This window comes from Neofelis nebulosa, chromosome 2, assembly GCF_028018385.1.
Source record: "Neofelis nebulosa isolate mNeoNeb1 chromosome 2, mNeoNeb1.pri, whole genome shotgun sequence".
In the NCBI taxonomy this organism is placed as follows: domain Eukaryota; kingdom Metazoa; phylum Chordata; class Mammalia; order Carnivora; family Felidae; genus Neofelis; species Neofelis nebulosa.
The window spans coordinates 32,700,015-32,715,384 of record NC_080783.1 but is presented as its reverse complement, the minus strand read 5'-3'; the positions used below and the strand labels follow the sequence as shown (position 1 = coordinate 32,715,384).

The 15,370-nt window shown below is 38.5% G+C and overlaps 1 protein-coding gene across 4 annotated transcripts in view; it reads left to right on the top strand.

Moving 5' to 3' along the window:
- Window positions 1-15,370, top strand: part of LOC131499941 (cytochrome P450 20A1) — a 76,973-nt gene that overhangs the window by 53,542 nt on the left and 8,061 nt on the right. For all 4 annotated transcript variants that reach the window (XM_058708531.1, XM_058708534.1, XM_058708544.1 and 1 more), the window contains 2 exons: window positions 2,307-2,418; window positions 4,123-4,187. In XM_058708531.1, the coding sequence (XP_058564514.1) occupies window positions 2,307-2,418; window positions 4,123-4,187 (177 nt within the window). The remainder of the gene's footprint in view (window positions 1-2,306; window positions 2,419-4,122; window positions 4,188-15,370) is intronic.

The following is a 15,370-nucleotide window of genomic DNA, read 5'->3' as shown; positions in this document are numbered from 1 at the left end:
TGTAGTAGGTACCTAATAAATACTTGTTCAAAGAGGAAAGGAAGGATTTGCCTCCTTTGTTTTTGTTGTTTTTAGATATTATAAACAGCCAACTTTCCTACACTTGTATTTTTGTTAATATTTCCAATTGTTTCTATTAATAAAGTCCTAGAAGTGAGATTATTATTGAAGGATATATACAGTAACTTAGTATTTACGATAAGGGGGTATGGACTAAGACAGACCTAGGTTTGAATTCTGTTGACACCACTTCCCTGCTGTGTTGATCTTAAATAATTGCCTCATTTTATGGGTCGCCTGGGTGGCTCAGTCTGTTGGGCATCCAACTTTGGCTCAGGTCATGATCTTGTGGTTTATGGGTTCCAGCCCCACATTGTGCTCTTTGCTGACAGCTCAGAGCCTGGAGCCTGCTTTGCATTCTGTGTCTCCCTCTCTCTCTGCCCCTCCCTTGCACTCTGTCTCTCTCTCTCTCTCTCTCTCAATAAAAAAAAATCGAAAAAAATTTAAAAAAAATTGCCTCATTTCTAAAAATCTGTAAAATTAAAATAATAGCATCCATGAGGTTTAAATAAGGATTAAGTGAGATAGTGCATAGAGAATATTTAATAGAACTGGCTTATGATAACATTTCAATACATTTTAGCTTTTATTCTAATTGTGTTGTACACTTAATATTTTTATACATTGCCAAATTATCCTTCAGAAAGGGTGTACCAATTTATATTTCCAACAACTGGATATAAATGTCTTTTCCCCATTTAAAAAACATATTTATTTTTGAGAGAGAGCGCAAGCCGAGGAGGGGCAGAGAGAGAGAGGAAGAAAGATGATCCTGAGCAGGCTCTGCACTGATAGTTGTGAGCCTGATATGGGGCTTGAACTCATGAACCCTGAGATCATGACCTGAGCGAAAGTCAACCCACTGAGCCACCCAGACACCCCTCTTTTCCCCATTTTTTATTAGTATTGTCTAATGTCATTCTATTTCATCTTTGCTGATCTGTCAAGTAAGAAAAAAGTTGCTATAGGGGTGCCTGGGTGGCTCAGTTGGTTAAGCGTCCGACTTTGGCTCAGGTCATGATCTCACGGTCTGTGAGTTCGAGCCCCATGTCAGGCTCTGTGCTGGCAGCCCAAAGCCTGGAGCCTGCTTTGGATTCTGTGTCTCCCTCTCTCTCTCTCTCTCTACCCCTCCCCCACTCATGCTCTGTCTCTGTGTCTCGAAAATGAATAAACGTTAAAAACTTTTTTTAATTTGCTATAATTGGCAATTTTTCCACCATTACAGAGGTTGAGTATCACTTCATATGTTTGCAGGACATTTGTATTTTGTTGTATGTGAATTACTTTTTTATGTTTGTCCATATTTCCGTCAGGGTGTTTGATGATTTTCATTATCTATTTTTATTTTTATTTTTATTTTATAAATTTTTGTTTATTTTTTAGGGAGAAAGAGATAGAGAGCGAGCGAGCACGAGCTGGGGTGGGGCAGAGGGAGAAAAAGAATCTCAAGCAGGCTCCATGCCCAGTGCAGAGCCCCACTTGGGGCTCTATCTCATGACCATGAGATCACGACTCCAGCTGAAGTCGGGCATCGGACACTTAACTGAGTGAGCCACCTAGACGCCCCAATAATTGTGGATTTTTAAAGAGTTGTTACGCATTGTGATAATATTTTTCCTAGTTGTTTTTCAGTTGTACTTACAATTGCAAATATGTTACATTTTCATACTTGGATTATTTGTATTTTTCTTTATGATTTCTGTCGTGTCAATATTTTTATTTTTATTTTATTTTAAAAATAAAGGATTTTTGCACTCAAATATAAAAATAACTGTTTTGAGTTTTCTTCTGGTACTTTTAAAGTTTTCATTTGTTTAAATTTATACCTACCTGGACTTTATATACCTCTAATACATAACTTATTTTAAAACACATTAGAATTGGGGCGCCTGGGTGGCTTGGTCGGTTAAGCGTCCGACTTCAGCTCAGGTCACGATCTCGCGGTCCGTGAGTTCGAGCCCCGCGTCGTGCTCTGTGCCGACAGCTCAGAGCCTGGAGCCTGTTTCAGATTCTGTGTCTCCCTCTCTCTGTGACCCTCCCCCGTTCATGTTCTGTCTCTCTCTGTCTCAAAAATAAATAAACGTTAAAAAAAAAATTAAAAAAAAACAAACACACATTAGAATTATGATGTGACTATTTCAAATTAGGAAGATTATTAAAGTTGTTGAATGACATTTTAAAATGTATGTACATTTCAAACTGCCTCTCCCAGAGTAAAAATCTGTAAAAATGTTTTTTTTAAACAGATATTGTCGGCAAGTACTTTGTGAAACAGTTCGGACTGCCAAACTGACTCCAGTTTCTGCCCGGCTTCAAGATATTGAAGGAAAGGTTGACAAATTTATTATTCCTAGAGAGGTAGGAAATATTTGTTATACTTACTAACTCATCTAGTTGTTCTTTTCAACTCTTTTAGTGTGTATTTTTAAATTGTATTGTCTAAAATGTCCAATAAATTATACCTGTTATTAAATCAAAGACACGGGTTACCTGGGTGGCTCAGTTGGTTAAGTGTCTGACTTTGGTTCAGGTCATGATCTCATGGTTCGTGGGTTCAAGCCCCATGTTGGGCTCTGCACTCACAGTGTTAACTGTGCTTGGGATTCTTTCTCTCTGTCGTACTCTCTGCTCTTCCCCCACTTGTGCTCACTCACTCTCACTCTCTCAAAATAAATAAACTTAAATAAAATAAATGAAGGACAGTTATTTTAAATGATAATAACATATGCTGTTTTAAAGTCTAAATAATAGAAAGGCTTCCTTCCTCATGTGTGCTACTATTAATACTAAAGTATTTTTGTAGATCTTTTTCTATGTATGTATATTACTCTGTGTGTGTAATATACATATATGTATGTATTTTATTTTATTTTTTTAATTTTTTTTAACGTTTATTTATTTTTGAGACAGAGAGAGACAGAGCATGAACGGGGGAGGGTCAGAGAGAGAGAGGGAGACACAGAATATGAAACAGGCTCCAGGCTCTGAGCTGTCAGCACAGAGCCCAACGCAGGGCTTGAACTCACGAACCGCGAGATCATGACCTGAGCCGAAGTCGGACGCTTAACCGACTGAGCCACCCAGGCGCCCCATATGTATGTATTTTAAAAACTGAATTTATATGTGAAAGGTTGTTTTTCATATATCCTTCATTAATTTGCTTCTTTAATTAAGTGTATCATGACTATTAGTACAACTGGTATTTAATACAGATCCAACTCATTACTTTTAATGGATGTAGAGTATTCCATTGTATGAGTGTGTTATGTAGTTTATTTAAGCAGTCTCCATTGGTTGAAATTTAGATTGACATCATTTGTTTTGTTATTACAGACTGTATACTTGTATAGGTATTGAGTAGAGAGAGCCTTAGAAATAAGAGTTTTGGGGTCAAACTGCTTATGTATATTAAATTTAAGTTGCCCTCTAAAAAACAGTTTATATTTTTAGCAACAGTGTATGAGAATGCTTTTTCTCTCCATATCCTTACCACTTCAGGATTTATGAACTTTTTACACATTTCTTATATGACATACTATATCATTATTTTAATTTGCTTTTCCCTGATCATCGGAATGATTGAGCAGCTTTTCATACATATTTAAAAGTTTGTATTTCTTCTTTTGTGAATTACGTGCTTCTAACATACTCTTTCTTCTAGTAAGCTTAAATGTCTTTTTGTGTATTGTACATACTAACTATCAATTATATGGGAAATGTGTTTTTCTTATTATTTTATTTATTAAACACTTATGTGTTTCTTATTATTTATCTTTCACTGGTGATTTTGGTCTGGTTTGTTTTGTTTTAACTGGATGCAGGTTTTAAATTTTCATAGTTAAATCTGTTATTCCTTTATGACTTCCAGATTTTGACAAACTTAGGGAGGCCTTCCCCACTATAAAATCATCAAAATAATGGCCTGTGTTTTCTTCTTTTACTTTCTATTTTTATTCTGTATTCATTATCTGTATTAAAAGAGCATTTAGGATGAGTCGGCTTTCTGGCAGTCACTTCATCTCTGTTAGACCTTTACTAACTAGAGTGATTTTTTTTTTGCAGACTCTTGTTCTTTATGCCCTTGGTGTGGTACTTCAGGATCCCAGTACTTGGCCGTTACCACACAAGTATGAAATATCTTTTTTTATCCTTGTGATTATTGATTTTCATGTGTTTGTATGTTTTGCATTCCTTTTCTAAATTTTGAGGAGAAAATTTAATATGTGACAGTGATATAACATAAGAAAGCCACTGCTTTCTCTTTATATCTTCTGTTCACTATTTCATTCATGAATCTGCTATCTGTTTCTCTTTGTCTCTCCTATTATCACTTTTTTTTAAGGTTTATTTATTTATTGAGAGAGAAAGAGAACGCTAGTGTGAGCAGGAGGAAGGGCAAAGAGAGAGGAGGGAGAGAATCTTAAGCGATCTCCATGATCAGTATGGAGTCTGACACGGGGCTTGGTTCCACAACCCTGGGATCGTGACCTAAGCGAATCTATCTATCTATTTATTTATTTATTTATTTATTTATTTAATGTTTATTTATTTTTGAGAAAGAGAGACAGAGCATGAACGGGGGAGGGTCAGGGAGAGGGAGACACAGAATCTGAAACAGGCTCCAGGCTCTGAGCTGTCAGCACAGAGCCCGACGCGGGGCTTGAACTCACTGACTGCGAGATCACGACCTGAGCCAAAGTCGGCCGCTTAACCGACTGAGCCACCCAGGCGCCCCTCTAAGCGAATTTAAAGAGTTGGACACTTAAGTGACCGAGCCACCCAGGTGTCCCTAAATCTAATGCTCTTGAGGTCAACGTAATATGTTTCCTATTGTTAGACCTGCATAGTATTCTATTATATGGATATACCAGAGTTGTTCAACCTTTCACCCACTGGAGAACATTTGGGTTGTTTTGGTAATGAAGTTGCTTTGAACATTCATGTAAGGGTTTTTGTGTGAACATAAGGCTTCATTTCCTTGGGATAAATGCCCAAGAGTGCAATTGCTGGGTCATATGGCTAGTGCATGTTTAGTTTTGTAAGAAACTGCCAGGCTGTTTTTCAGGGATTCTCAGTAGTTCATTATGGTTTTTAGAAGTTTTCTTTTTGAGTAACTGATGTTAACACATTCTCCCTATAGAAAAATGTCTGGATATGATTTATTTATAAAAAGAAATGCATAGAAATACATTATTACTATTACCATATTGGCAATATGTCAGAGCAAGAAAATCCGGGTCAAATTCTATGATTTTAATGGACAATAATGTAAATACTACTCTATAGTAAAGGATGAAATATTATCAACTTTAAAAACCAGACTAATACAAAATTCTCAGCTGAAAAGAATGAAGACAAATGTCAAAACCTCAGTGTGGACTGGGACCAAATGGTGACATAGCAAGCTCCTGAATTTCCCTCCGGAAACATGGCAGCACTCAATGTTGCCATGCATGGAGCAAATCCCTCTGAGAGAAATCCAGAAACTAGCTTAGTGACTCCAATACAATGGGGCAAATGAGAAAATATCCACATTAAAACGTGTAGGAAAGGATGAGGCACACTCTTACCATAAACCTACCCCCAGCACAGTGCCATATAATTGGGAGGGAACCCCCAACTGCCAGCTTCTCCCTGAGGATCAAAGGGTTTGGACTGTACTCTTACTGCCCCAAATTGAAGACTCTCACCTGAGATTTGGGTTTCCAAAGCATGTAGCTCTAAAAGCCACCAGGGCTTGTGTTGATGAGTCCCACAGGCTTATACCACAGAAGCAGGCTCCCCCCCACCTCCAAGAAACAATTCTTAATGGTGCACAATGGGAGCATAGCACTTGCTGTGGCTTTTCCTCTAGGGCTCAGCACAGAGGAAGGAGTTTGATTGGAAATTTTAGAAGCTGCTGCCTGAGGGTCTAGCTTTTAGTTAGCACACATCTCCCTGTAATGGCCATGATCCTTCCTGAAACCAAGGGGAGCAAGTGGGCATGACCTAACCCCACTTCCAATTCACCCTAACAATAAAACCATGTCAGAGGACTCTCCCTTAGCACACATTTAGTGGCCTAACTTTTACAGCTGCTATCTGAGGGATATGCCCCAAATTACCTGTGATAGCTTGGGTTCTCGTATTCATAATTTCCATAGGATAATAGCAAACAAAGAAGTAGTTGTTAATAGGCATGCAGGTACTTACTGTGGCTAGCCCCCAGAGTTCAATCCAAAGGAGGCGGGCAAATGCCCGTATTTCAGTCTTTATCTGGAAGGGGTTTGACTGCTTTCACATTGACAAAGTGCGATCCATAATCAAAATACCAATATTATTTTACACAGAACTAGAACAAGTAATCTTAAAACTTGTATGAAATGACAAAAGGCCTCGAGTAGCCAAAGAATATAATTCAACATAATAAAGTCCATATAGGACAGACCCACAGCCCACATCATCCTCAGTGGTGAAGAACAGAAAGCTTTCCCTCTAAGATCAAGAACAAGACAGGGGCACCTGGGTGGCTCAGTCGGTTAAGCATCCGACTTCAGGTCAGATCATGATCTCATGGCTCATGAGTTCGAACCCCACATGAGACTCTGTGCTGACAGCTCAGAGCCTGAGCCTGCTTCATATTCTGTGTCTCCCTCTCTCTGCCTCTTTCCCACTCATGCTCTGTCTCTTTCTCTCAAAAATAAATAAACATTAAAAAAACAAAGCAAACAGAGATGTTCAGTCTCACCACTTATATTCAACATAGTACTGGAAGCCCTAGCCACAGCAGTCAGACAAGAAAAATAAATAAAAGGCATCCAAATTGGTAAGGAAGAAATAAAACTGTTGCTATTTGCACATCTCATGATATTATATATAGAAAACCCTAAACACTCCATCAAAAAACTACTAGAACTAATAAATTCAGTAAAGCTTCAGGATACAAAATTAATATACAGAAATCTGTAGCATTTCTGTACACTAATAATGAACTACCAGAAAGAGAAATTAAGAAAACAATCCGATTTACAATTACATTAAAAAAACAAAAACAAAACTAAAACCTAGGGATAAATTTAACCAAGGATTGAAGGACCTATGCTCTGAAAACTATAAGACACTAATGAAGGAAATTGAAGATATATAAATAGAAAGGTGTATCATGCCCATGGACTGGAAGAATACTGTTAAAATGCCTATACTACCCAAAGCAATCTAATTCAATTCAATACCTATCAAAATACCAGTAGTGGGACACCTGGCTGGCTTGGTCAGTGGTGTGTGCGGCTCTTAATCTCGTGGTTGTGAGTTCAATCCCCATGTGGGGTGTGGAGATTACTTTAAAAAAATCTTTACAAAACGGGGTGCCTAGGTGGCTTTCTGGGTTGAGCATCCGACTTCAGCTCAGGTCATGATATCATGGTCTGTGGGTTTGAGCCTCCTTTTGGGTTTGAGCCTCTGTGCTAGCAGCTCAGAGCCTATAGCCTGCTTTGGATTCTGTGTCTCCCTCTTTCTTTCTGCTCCTTCTCCACTCACAGTCTCTCTTGCTCTCTCAAAAAATAAATAAACGTTAAAAAAATTTTTTTTTATTCTTGAAAAAAATACCAGCAGTGTTTTTCACAGAACTAGAATAGATAATCCTAAAAGTTGTATGGAATAATGAATAGCCAAAATAGCCAAAGCAGTCTTAAGAAAGAAGACGAAGCTATAGGTATTACAATCCCAGATTTGAAGTTACAACAAAGTTGTAATAATCAAAACAGTATGATACTGGCACAAAAATAGGCACATTGATCAATGGAACAAAATTGGAGGTAGAAATAAACTCATACTTATGTGGTCAATTAATCTACAATAAAGGAGGTAAGAATACCCACAGTGGGGAAAGACAGTCTCTTCAATAAATGATGTTGGGAAAACTGGACAGCTATATGCAAAACAATGAAACCGGACCACTTTCTAACATTTTTTTTAACGTTTATTCATTTTTGAGAGACAGAGCGTGAGTGTGGGATGGACAGAGAGAGAGGGAGACACAGAACCTGAAGCAGGCTCTAGCCTCTGAGCTGTCAGCACAGAGCCTGATGCGGGGCTCAAACTCGTGAATGGCAAGATCATGACCTGAGCCGAAGTAGGACCCTTAGCTGACTGAGCCACCCAGGTGTCCTAAAACTGGACCACTTTCTTACACCATACACAAAAATAACTCAAAATGGATTAAGGAACTAAATATGAGACCTGAAACCATAAAAGTTCTAGAAGAGAGACAGGCAGTAATTCCTCTGAAATTGGTTGTAGCAACTCCTCCTAGATATGTCTTCTGAGGTGAGGGAAACAAAAACAAAATAAAATATTGGGACTACATCAAAATAAAAAACTTCTGCACAGCAAAGGAAACAACCAACAAACTAAAAGACAGCCTACTGAATGGGAGAAGATATTTGCCAATAACATATCTGATAAAGAGTTAGTATCCAAAATATGTAAAGAACTTCTACAACTCAACACTCAAAACCCAAATAACCAACAAATGGGCAGAAGGGGCACTTGGGTGGCTCAGTTGGTTAAGTATGCAACTCTTGATTTCGGTTCAGGACATGACCTCAACGGTTTGTGAGACCAAGTCCCATGTCAGTCTCCTGTGCTGTCAGTGCAGAGCCTGCTTGGGATTCTGTCCCTCTCTCTCTCTCTGCCCCTCCCCCACTCACACTCTCTGTCTCTCAATATAAACATTAAAAAAATAATTTAAAAAAAAATTAAAAATGGGCAGAAGAAATGAACAGATATTTCCCCAACAAGACATACAGATGAACAACAGACACATGAAAAGATGTTTAACATTACTCATCCTAAGGAAATGCAAATCAAAACCCACAATGAGATATCACCTTACACCTGTCAGGATGGTGGAAACCAAAAACTCAAGAAACATCATGTGTTGGCAAGGATGTGGAGAAGAAAAAAAACCCTCTTGCACTGTTGTTGGTACTGTAAACTGGTACAGCCATTGTGGAAGACAACATGGAGGTTCCTCAAAAGATTAAAAAAGGAACTAAATACCCTATGATCCAGTAATTCCACTACTAGGTACTTACCCAAAGAATACAAAAATACTAATTCAGAGGGATATATGTATTCCTGTGTTTATAGCAGCATTATTTACAATAACCAATGTATGGAAGCAGCACAAGTGTCCATCAATAGATGAATAGATAAAGAAGATGTGGTATAGATTGGAGGAGCCAAGATGGTGGAACAGCATGGAAGTTTTTTGTGTGTCTTGTGTCCATGAAATACAGACAGACCAACACTAAACCATCCTGCACACCTAGAAAACTGATTGGATGATTAACACAACAATCTGCACAACCTGAAGCACAGAATTCAGCAGGAATTCACCCCAAAGGAGCACAAAGAAACGACAGCCAGGGATTTAACCAACACAGGTATAAGCAAGATGTCTGAACCAGAATTTAGAATCAAGATAATAAGAATACTAGCCGGAGTCAAAAATAGATTAGAATCCCTTTCTGCAGAGATAAAAGAAGTAAAAACTAGTCAGAATGAAATAAAAAATGCTATAACTGAGCTGCAGTCACAGATGGATGCCGCAGCGGCAAGGCTGGATGAGGCAGAACAGAGACTCAGCTATATAGAGGACAAACTTATAGAGAATAATGAAGCAGAAAAAAAAGGGAGGTTAAGGCAAAAGAGCACGATTTAAGAATCAGAGAAATCAGTGACTCATTAAAAAGGAACAACATCAAAATCATAGGGGTCCCAGAAGAGGAAGAGACAGAAATGAGGGTAGAAGGGTTATGTGAGCAAATCATAGCAGAAAACTTTCCTAACCTGGGGAAAGACACAGACATCAAAATCCAGGAAGCACAGAGGACCCCCATTAGATTCAACAAAAATCGACCATCAACAAGGCATATCACAAAATACCATATCACAAAAGTCAGATTCACAAAATACTCAGGCAAGGAGAGAATCATGAAAGCAGTAAGGGAAAAAAATTCCCTAACCTACAAGGGAAGACAGATCAGGTTTGCAGCAGACCTACCCACAGAAACTTGGCAGGCCAGAAAGGAGTGGCAGGATATATTCAAAGTGCTGAGTCAGAAAAATATGCAGCCAAGAATTCTTTATCCAGCAAGGCTGTTATTCAAAATAGAAGAGATAAAAAGTTTCCCGGACAAAAATTAAAGGAGTTTGTGACCACTAAACCAGCCCTGCAAGAAATTTTAAGGGGGACTCTCTGAGGGGAGAAAAGATGAAAAGATAAATACATACATGCATGCATGCATACATACATACATACCAAAAGCAACAAAGATTAGAAAGGACCAGAAAACACCACCAGAAACTCCAACTCTACAAGCATCATAAATGGCAATAAATTCATATCTTTCAGTAGTCACTGTAAACATCAATGGACTCAATGGTCCAATCAAAAGACATAGGGTAACAGAATGGATAAAACAAGATCCATCTATTTGCAGTTTACAAGAGACCCACTTTAGACCTAAAGACACCTTCATATTGAAGATAAGGGGATGGAGAAGCATCTATCATGCTAATAGTCAACAAAAGAAAACCGGAGTAGCCATACTTATATCAGACAATCTAGACGTTAAAATAAAGACTGTATCGGGGCGCCTGGGTGGCGCAGTCGGTTAAGCGTCCGACTTCAGCCAGGTCACGATCTCGCGGTCTGTGAGTTCGAGCCCCGCATCAGGCTCTGGGCTGATGGCTCGGAGCCTGGAGCCTGTTTCCGATTCTGTGTCTCCCTCTCTCTCTGCCCCTCCCCCGTTCATGCTCAGTTTCTCTCTGTCCCAAAAATAAATAAAAAAACGTTGAAAAAAAAAAAAAAAAAAAAAAAAAAAATAAAGACTGTATCAAGAGATGCAGAAGGGCATTATATCATAATTAAGGGGTCTATCCACCAAGAAGACCTAACAATTGTAAACATTTATGTGCCTAATGTGGGAGTACCCAAATATATAAATCAATCACAAACATAAAGAAACTCATCAATAGTAATACCATAAAAGTAGGAGACTTCAACACCTCACTCACAGCAGTGGACAGATCATCTAATCAAAAAATCAACAAGGAAACAATTTCTTTGAATGACACACTGGACCAGATGGACTTAACAGATATATTCAGAACATTTCATCCTAAAGCAGCAGAATATACATTCTCCTGTGCACATGGAACATTCTCCAGAATAGAACATATACTAGAACACAAATCAGCCCTAAGTAAGTACAAGAAGATCAAGATCATACCATGCATATTTTCAGACCACAACGCTATGAAACTCGAAATCAACCACAAGAAAAAATTTGCAAAGGTAACAAATAATTGGAGTCTGAAGAACATGCTACTAAAGAATGAATGGGCTAACCAAAGCAGTTAAAGAGGAAATTAAAAAGTACATGGAAATCAATGAAAATGATAACACTACAACCCAAAACCTCTGGTACGTAGCAAAGGCGGTCATAAGAGGAAAGTATATAGCAATCCAGGCCTTCCTAAAGATGGAAGAAAGATCTCAAATTCACAACCTAACCTTATGCCTTAAGGAGCTGGAAAAAGAACAGTAAATAAAACCCAAAACCAGTAGAAGACAGGAAATAAACATTAGAGCAAAAATTAATGTCATCGAAACCAAAAAACCAGTAGAACAGATCAATGAAACCAGAAGCTGGTTCTTGGAAAGAATTAATAAAATTGATAAACCACTAGCCAGTTTGTTCAAAAACAAAAAGGAAAGGACCCAAATAAAATCAGGAATGGAAGAGGAGAGATCACAACCAACATAGCAGAAATAAAAACAATAATAAGAGAATATTATGAGCAATTATATGCCAATAAAATGGGCAATCTGGAAGAAATGGATAAATTCCTAGAAACATATACACTACCAAAACTGAAACAGGAAGAAATCGCAAATTTGAACAGACCCATAACCAGTAAGGAAATCGAATCAGTAATCAAAAATCTGCCAAAAAACAAGAGTCCAGGGCCAGATGGCTTTCCAGGGGAATTCTACCAAACATTTAAGGAAGAGTTAACACGTACTCTCTTGAAGGCGTTCCAAAAAATGGAAATGGAAGGAAAACTTCCAAGCTCTTTCTCTGAAGCCAGCATTACCTTGATTCCAAAAGCAGACAGAGACCTTTCCCTGATGAACATGGATGCAGAAATCCTCAACAAGATATTAGCCAACCGGATCCAACACTACATTAAAAAAATTATCCACCACGAGCAAGTGGGATATACCTGGGATGCAGGGCTGGTTCAATATCTGCAAAACAATTAACGTGATTCATCACATCAATAAAAGAAAGGACAAGAACCACATGATCCTCTCAATAGATGCAAGGAAGCATTTGACAAAATACAGCATCCTTTCTTGATAAGGACCCTCAAGAAAGTAGGGATAGAAGGAGCATACCTCAAGATCATAGAAGCCATATATGAAAGACCCAAACTCTAATATCATCCTCAATGGGGAAAGAGGGAGAGCTTCCCCCCTAAGGTCAGGAACAAGACAGGGATGTCCACTCTCGCCACTGTTATCCAACATAGTATTGGAAGTCTTAGCCTCTGCAATCACACAACACAAAGAAATAAAAGGCGTCCAAACTGGCCAGGAGGAGGTCAAACTTTGACTCTTCGCAGATGACATGATACTCTATACGGGAAACCCTAAAGATTCCACTGAAAAACTGCTAGAACTGATTTGTGAATTCAGTAAAGTTGCAGGATATAAAATCAATGCACAGAAATTGGTTGCATTCCTATATACCAACAGTGAAGCGACAGAGAAATCAAGAAATCGATCCCATGTACAGTTACACCAAAAACCATAAAATACCTAGGAATAAATCTAACCAAAGAGGTGAAAAATCTATGCACTGAAAACTATAGAAAGCCTAGGAAAGAAATTGAAGAAGACAAAAAAAAAAAATGGAAAGATATTCCATGCTCCTGGATAGGAAGAACAAATGTTAAAATGTCGATACTACCCAAAGCAATCTACATATTCAATGCAATCCCTATCAAAATAACACCAGCATTCTTCCCAGAGCTAGAACAAATGATCCTAAAATTTGTATGGAACCAGAAAAGACCCCGAATAGCCAAAGCAATCTTGAAAAAGGAAACCAAAGCAGGAGGCATCACGATCCCGGACTTCAGGCTATACTACAAAGCTGTAATCAAGACAGTATGGTACCGGCACAAGAACACACTCAGATCAATGGAACAGAATAGAGAATCCAGAAATGGACTCACAAATGTATGGCCAACTGATCTTTGACAAAGCAGGAGAGAATATCCAATGGAATAAAGACAGCCTCTTCAGCAAGAGGTGCTGGGGAAACTGGACAGCGACATGCAGAAGAATGAACCTGGACCACTTTCTTACACCATACACAAAAATAAACTCAAAATGGATGAAAGACCTCAATGGAAGACAGGAAGCCATCAAAATCCTCGAGGAGAAAGCAGGCAAAAACCTCTTTGATCTTGCCCGTAGCATACTCAACACGTCTCCAGAAGCAAGGGAAACAAAAGCAAAAATGAACTACTGGGATCTCATCAAAATAAAAGGCTTCTTTCTGCACAGCAAAGGAAACAATCAGCAAAACTCAAAGGCAACTGACAGAATGGGAGAAGATATTTGCAAATGACCTGTCAGATAAAAGGTTAGTATCCAAAATCTACAAAGAACTTATCAAACTCAACACCCAAAAAACAAATAATCCAGTGAAGAAATGAGCAAAAGACCTGAATAGATCTTTCTCCAAAGAAGACATCCAGATGGCCAACCAACACATGAAAAAATGCCCAACATCACTCATCATCAGGGAAATACAAATCAAAAACACAATGAGATACTACTTTACACCTGTCAGAATGGCTAAGATCAACAACTCAGGCAACAACAGATGTTGGCGAGGATGCAGAGAAAAAGGATCTCTTTTGCACTGTTGGTGGCAGTGCAAGCTGGTGCAGCCACTCTGGAAAACAGTATGGAGGTTCCTCAAAAAACGAAAAATAGAACTCCCCTAGGACCCAGCAATTGTACTACTAGGCATTTATCCAAGGGATACAGGTGTGCTGTTTCAGAAGGACACATGCACCCCCATGTTTATAGCAGCACTATCAACAATAGCCAAAGTATGGAAAGAGCCCAAATGTCCCTTGATGGATGAATGGACAAAGAAAATGTGTTATATATATACAATGGATTATTACTCGGCAATCAAAAAGAATGAAATCTTGCCGTTTGCAACTACGTGGTTGGAACTCCAGGGTATTATATGCTAAGTGAAATTAGTCAGAGAAAGACAAAAATCATATGACTTCACTCATATGAGGACTTTAAGAAACAAAACAGATGAACATAAGGGAAGGGAAACAAAAATAATATAAAAACAGGGAGGGGGACAAAACAGAAGAGACTCATAAATATGGAGAACAAACTCAGGGTTACTGGAGGAGTTGTGGGAAGAGACTCATAAATATGGAGAACAAACTCAGGGTTACTGGAGGAGTTGTGGGAAGAGGGGTGGGCTAAATGCATAAGGGTCACTAAGAAATCTACTCTGAAATCATTGGTGCACTATATGTAACTAATGTGGATGTAAATTAAAAAAAAAGAAAAAGAAAAAGAAGAAGAGATGTGATAATACCCAACCATAAAAAGAACAAAATCTTGCCATTTGCAACAATGTGGATGGATCTAGGAAGTATAATGCTAAGTGAAATAAGTCAGCCAGAGGGAGACATACAGTATACACTCATATGTGGAATTTAAGAAACAAAACGAACAAAGGAGAAGAAAAAGAGACAAACCAAAAACTAGAGTTTTCTTTCTTGTTTTTTTGTTTTGTTTTGTTTTGTTTTGTTTTGTTTTGTTTTTTTGAGAGACACAGAGTGTGAGCAGGGGAAGGGAAGACAGGCAGACACAGAATCTGAAGCAGGCTTCAGGCTCTGAGCTGTCAGCACAGAGCCGGATGCAGGGATCGAACTCAGGAACTGTGAGATCATGACCTGAGTTGAAGTCAGACACTCAACCGAGCCACCCAGCCACCCTCAATACCTAGACTCTTAACTATAGAGAACCAACAGATTTTTACCAGAGGGAAGGTGAGGGGGGTGGGTGAAATAGATGAAGGGGATTAATAGTACACTTACCTTGATGAGCACTATGTAATATATGGAGTTGTTGAATCACTGTATTGTACACCTGAAACTATTATAATACTGTGTATAAACTACACTGAATTAAAATTTTAAATTTATATTT